Below are 5,789 nucleotides of genomic sequence, written 5' to 3'. Positions count from 1 at the left end.
CATTCCGTTCGTAATCTGGTAACAAAATCACGGTTGAAATTTTCAACTTGAAACACCATTTTAGGCCATTTATTTTTAAAAAAAAGTGCAAATTGGAATTTTAGAGTGAAAATGTTACCTGAACCAAGAACAAAAACACTTTCGTTAGTTTAGTCAAATATTTTATAGTAGACAAACTGCTGTCCATTTACAGATAGTATAGTGAATTTTCTGTGGAAATAAGAGATACTATTTCAATGTTATTAAATACAAATACCGTGCACGCGTATTTCAAATTGCTATCAGTGAATTTCAAGTGAATTTTAAGAAAACGGTTCAAAACGCGTCATTCACAAGAAAATCGAGAGATGATCTTTTTTTTTTATAGATAAATACTTTTAATAAATAATACAAATATTAAACTAAAAAAAGGCCATTTCAATTTCTCATACATTCTCAAAGAATTAAAACAAAAATTGTTGCATATCGTAAAAGAAAACGTTTGTTGCCGTTTATTGGAACTATGCCACTTGTCTTTTAAACACGTAATTGTATTTAGATTTGATTTATGCCATTCAAAATAACAGATTACAATGAAACTCAAAAGAAAATCACACATAAAATTTATTATACTTATGATCGCGTATGGCACAAGGCATTCGATTTTTAAAAAGAATGTATCACCGGTGACAATGATTTAAAACTATTCGTTAATTGAGCAAATTCATTTCTTTGTCAATGAAAAAAAACCACAACACTGAATACTTAACTTACTTATGAGATTTAACTAAAAAAAATGCAACAACAACTTGATGATAATTACAGATACCAAAAAAGAAGTGAAAAAAATTTATAAAACACACTTAAACAAAAAGATATTCAACAAATAAATTTCAAGCCACAACAAACAAAAATTTAGCAAAATAACTTAAGATTTAAAAAAAAAAACTTGGACACGAAAAGTGAAGCCAGTTGATGAAAAAATTTGGGTTGATGTTCACATAACATCAACTTTTATGTATGTATATAAATTTTGTAAATAAAATTCGTAGAACAAAATAAAAATGATTAAACAAATCAAAATAAAAAAAAATAGTAGGAAGATGATGAAGAGGAGTTGAATATAACAACAAATGATCGACTCACTAATTATGATTAACTTTTATGATAAGGATGTAAAAACAAGAACAACAACAACAAAATAATAAAGAAAACATACACCGAACATTTTGATGAGCAATTCTCGTTTATTTCAATTATTATTTTTCTTCTGTCGTTATAGATATCATATGTATTGTGTGTATTATTCATTAGATTGAATGCACAGAAAATTTGGATATGATTATGTGTTAGTTTTTTTTTATTTTGTCTTTCATATGAATATGTGTTTTGTTTTGGAATGCTTTAATTTTTTACAATAGTTTGTCGACGATTTTTTCGCTCGGACCATTCGGCCGGATGCATTTTCTTTTGATGAACATACATATTCGATCTCCATATAAATTCTTCGGGGCAATACGAACATCGAAACATTTTTTCACCCGTATGTATGGCAGTGTGACTCTAAAATTTGAAGAAAAATAATTCACATTAGAATGAAGTGTGTGTCATGTTTGTTGAGTCACTTTAATTTCCTTTAAAGGTACGACAATTTCAAAAGCTGGTGACCTTTTTTTGCTCACTTTCATCCGAGCATTTATTTTTAAAATAATCTTTACCTTAAGTGATGTAATATCCTTGAATGATTTTTCGCATATGGTACATTTGTGAATGGGTTTGGCCAGATGATTCTTTTTGATGTGTTGACTTAGTGCATTTTCATTCGGTGACAATTTATAGCAATGCGGACATTTCTGTGGATCTGATGAATGCTTCAGCATATGCGTTTTAAGTATATACTGATTTGTCAGCGATGTATTACAAATTTCGCATTTGAATACTTGTTGCGGTTTATCATTTGATGTATGCATTCTTCGAATATGAGTTTTAAGATCGGATTTTGCTTTAAATCGTTTGGCACAAAATTCACAAATCTCCTGCCGATCATCATTCCATATTTTCAAGTGTATACGATCTTCGTGTGATTTTTTCAATTCTTCAGTTTTGAATCTAAGAAATAAATAAAAAGTTACAAGAACACTGTCACTGCAAAAAAAAAATATATATATAAATATACATACTTGCGATAACAGAACGAACATGGAATTTTTGGTTCGTCCTTCTTGTCATCGATGATTTTCTCCTCATGTTTTTTAGCATGCACTCTTACATCATGATTTGATGCAAACGATTTTTGGCACACGTTGCAACTGTAAAGTTTTGACTCTTTTGCTTTGTGCTTTGAAATGTGTGGTATGAGCGATTTTCTTGTGGTGAATAATTTATCACAGTAATTGCACCTGTATCGAACGATAAAAATTAACATTTATTTCAAATTACATATCAGATCAAGTGTAGTTTGAGTTTAATTACTTGAAATGATTTGGATTTATGTGCAATCGCATGTGGTCGTCCACTTCGGAGCTGGTTTTACAAACTATGTTGCAGCATTTAATGTATCCATCTGGATTTCCGTGCTCTTGCATATAATGCAATTTTGCATGTTGCAACGATGTAAATAGGACATTTGAGCATTCGCTATGATCACAACGCATATCGAAATATTCCTGTGGATCTGGCCGATTTTCGTGGGTGAATGTGGGTTTTGACCGTTTTACTGAATGAAAAACCAAAAATTGTAATTGAAACACACACACAAATATTAAATCCATGGTATACCTTTCACATGATTTCGATTCATATGGATTATCAAATAAGTTTCACGCACGAATGTTGCGTTGCACTCTTTACATCGATAGCTACCACGTTTCATATGCAATTCCAAATGTGAACGAATTCGGCGAATTGTTTTCTTTTCTTTGCCACACACTTTGCATCTAGGAGAAAATTGAATGAAAAAATACGAAATTCATTTAAAATTGTCTTTTAACATTCGTATGTAAGAAACATATTTTGAAATTGACTCTCCACGGGACGGTTGAAACTGTTTGCGGTACTGGACCTCTGACCAAAAGCTATGCATATTTGTAAAATTACAAAATAAAATCACTCACTTGCAAAGATTTTCATTTAGATGATATGGTACATGTTCAAGTATTTGATCCTGATGTTTAAGTCTTAAATCACAACATTTGATATAACCGTCAGCCACTTGATGCTCATTCATATAGTGGAATTGTGATTGAACCAGTGAAGTTGCAACAAAATCTTCGCCACATAAATCACAATTCATATCAAAATGTTCGGCAACAACACGTTGAATATCAGCCGTACTCAGTGATGAAATGATATCTTTTAAACCTTTAAGCTGCTCTTTGGCCACATTGGCGGCATCTTATATTTTATGAAAGAGCGAACGTTTTAATTTAGTATTTAATTATTTTTCAAACGGAATTTATCGATAGAACTCAGTCTTACCTGGACCACGACATATCGCCTCATGAACTTCCAAAGTTTTTGGAGTTGGAAACCTAAGAAAAATCAGTTTTTTTTTTTCATTTTTTGTTTTTTGAGGATTAAAACAGAAAAAAAATGCTCTTACCGTGTTAAACATGCTGGACATTTGGATTCGTTAATATTTCTTCCCCTGATATGATATCTATACATATGAAGCTTCAATGATTCTTTATAATTAAACGATCGATCGCAAATATCGCATACGAATCGTTGCGGTCCATTATGCCAACTATTGTGCTTATAAAATGATCGTCTTGTGCCCAATTGTACACCGCACGTTTTACATCTGTATAAAGAGAGAGAGAGAGTAAATGCATCTAGATAATATGTTTTTATCTCTGTATGGTTGACTTTACTTGAAGATATCTGGATTTTGATGCCATTTGATATGGTCGTCGACGGTACATTCTTTGAAGAATTTTTTTCCACAACATTTGATATATCCTTCTTGATTATGTTCATGATTGTAATGTAAAAGTGATTGTTCGAATGTGATTTGGTCAATGCCGCACACATCACAGATGTAATCAAAATGTGCCTTATCGCTTGATTCCTCATTTTTTATATCTAATTTGTTATTCAATTCACCATTTTCAATGTCATTTTCATCGGCCGTATCCTCTTCGTTTTCTGTGGGCAAAACGGAACAATTTCGTAAAACATTATTTTTGTTGAAGAAATCGAAAAATTGAACCCAAAATCATCATACCTAACATAGGGCCAATTTTTACTTCGGTCAAAAATTCGCTTGCACTTTGAACGGGTGGATGTGATTCAATTTCTTGAAATACATTTTCAAATTCAGCATCAATTCTCTCGTTATCAAATTCGGTGCCACTTTGTGGCATTTCAATGAAATTCGGTAATTTAACATCATTCGTGGGATTGTTTTGGTTATCATCATGTTCAATTCCATTGATATCGTATTTTGATTCGAATTGCATTAAATAATTTGCCTGAGCAATTTGTACAGCCTGATGAAATGAATGGAATTTACTTGTTTTGTTCCAACATACGCAGCACAAATATTTCGGTAGCCCATCATTTTCCTTTACCTAAATGTTTTGTGTGGGGTTTTGGTTTTGACCATTTTTTACTCTCATTCAATCAGTATTTGTAGTATTTGAAATGCCATTACCTGTGCAATATGCTCGCCCAGCACCGATGTAACAAATGAACTATATTCAGTTCCCTCGAATAAATCAATATAATTCTGACCGTTTGCAAAACACAATCGGCACTGAAGCCACTCGTCCGAATCCATTTGAATTCCACACACAACAACAAAAAAATTGATTCTATTTACATATACATATATAATTTGTTTAACTAAATTGTTTTCTTCATTTGTACTTTATTTAATTAGAAACTTATGAGCTTTTAGTTCATATTGTTTATGTTGTGACTTTTTGTCATATCTGTCAAAGGGTGCACAATTTTAATAGGTTAGGAGGCGCTTGCGCTTTAATGCATTGCAACACATCCAACATGTATACCGGCATCATATTAGAGGTAATTTCATCTTTTTTTTCATATTCATTTCAAGCAGCTGTGGCCAGTACCAAATATTAAAGAAAACAAATTTTAAACATTGGTAATTTCATTGTTGTGTACAGACTTTAACCAAAACTACGGATTGCTGCAACGCACTTGTATGATAAGTTATACAAACGCGTTAGAGTAAGTTCTTGTGTGGTTTGACATATAGAAATGCCATCTGACGGCAAAATTTACCAAGCGAAATTATGTTTCTTTTCAAAGATTTTCAATTTTTCTTATTCAAAAAGAACTTATTTCGTAGATGTAATTGTATTCGGCGTCTCATTGTATCTGTAACTGAAAAAAAAAAAATGTAAATAAGATGTGATGTATTCCAAATGTCGTTCCTGACATTTTATTTATTTATTTAGTGACTTCGTCCTTCAGGACTGTAACATATTATTGTAGCTTAAAAATAGTTTTCTTTTATATCTATATCAAATGAGAAACCTCTCGAGAGCGAGTGAAATACAATTAAAATACGGACTTTCAGGTTATTTTTTGGCTCCAAATGTCATAAATTATGGTTCATAATGGGAACGGCTAATTTTCAGTGGTTCCTAGGGGTTGGATGTGCCGCCCTAAAATATTTTTAGGAACCCTCAACAATTTTGGAAATGAGGACCTTTTTTTGCTCTTCACTTTTTGGACGGAGAAAATTCTTCCGATTTGCTAGGGATTTTCGCCTCAAAAAGTGACTTCCAAAAAAAAAAACGATTTTCTTGTCATTTTTGGATTTGCAAGGCAATTTGAAG

The 5,789-nt window shown here is 31.7% G+C and overlaps 1 protein-coding gene across 1 annotated transcript; it reads right to left on the bottom strand.

Moving 5' to 3' along the window:
• Positions 1-1,206: 1,206 nt before the first annotated feature.
• LOC116340019 (transcription factor grauzone-like) lies at positions 1,207-5,074 on the bottom strand. The gene is made up of 11 exons (XM_031766157.1): positions 4,634-5,074; positions 4,205-4,550; positions 3,852-4,125; positions 3,581-3,781; positions 3,457-3,509; positions 3,093-3,372; positions 2,758-2,915; positions 2,452-2,695; positions 2,160-2,378; positions 1,698-2,088; positions 1,207-1,542 (listed from the first exon to the last, which is right to left on the bottom strand). Exons 1-11 carry the CDS (start codon positions 4,757-4,759, stop codon positions 1,384-1,386), a joined length of 2,451 nt encoding a protein of 816 aa, XP_031622017.1. The 5' UTR covers positions 4,760-5,074; the 3' UTR covers positions 1,207-1,383.
• Positions 5,075-5,789: the final 715 nt, after the last annotated feature.

Source organism: Contarinia nasturtii, unplaced genomic scaffold (assembly GCF_009176525.2).
Source record: "Contarinia nasturtii isolate CC-2019 unplaced genomic scaffold, AAFC_CNas_1.1 Cnas_scaffold_129, whole genome shotgun sequence".
Lineage (NCBI taxonomy): Eukaryota > Metazoa > Arthropoda > Insecta > Diptera > Cecidomyiidae > Contarinia > Contarinia nasturtii.
The sequence above is the reverse complement of the archived record's forward strand: the minus strand, read 5'-3'. Positions and strand labels throughout refer to the sequence as shown.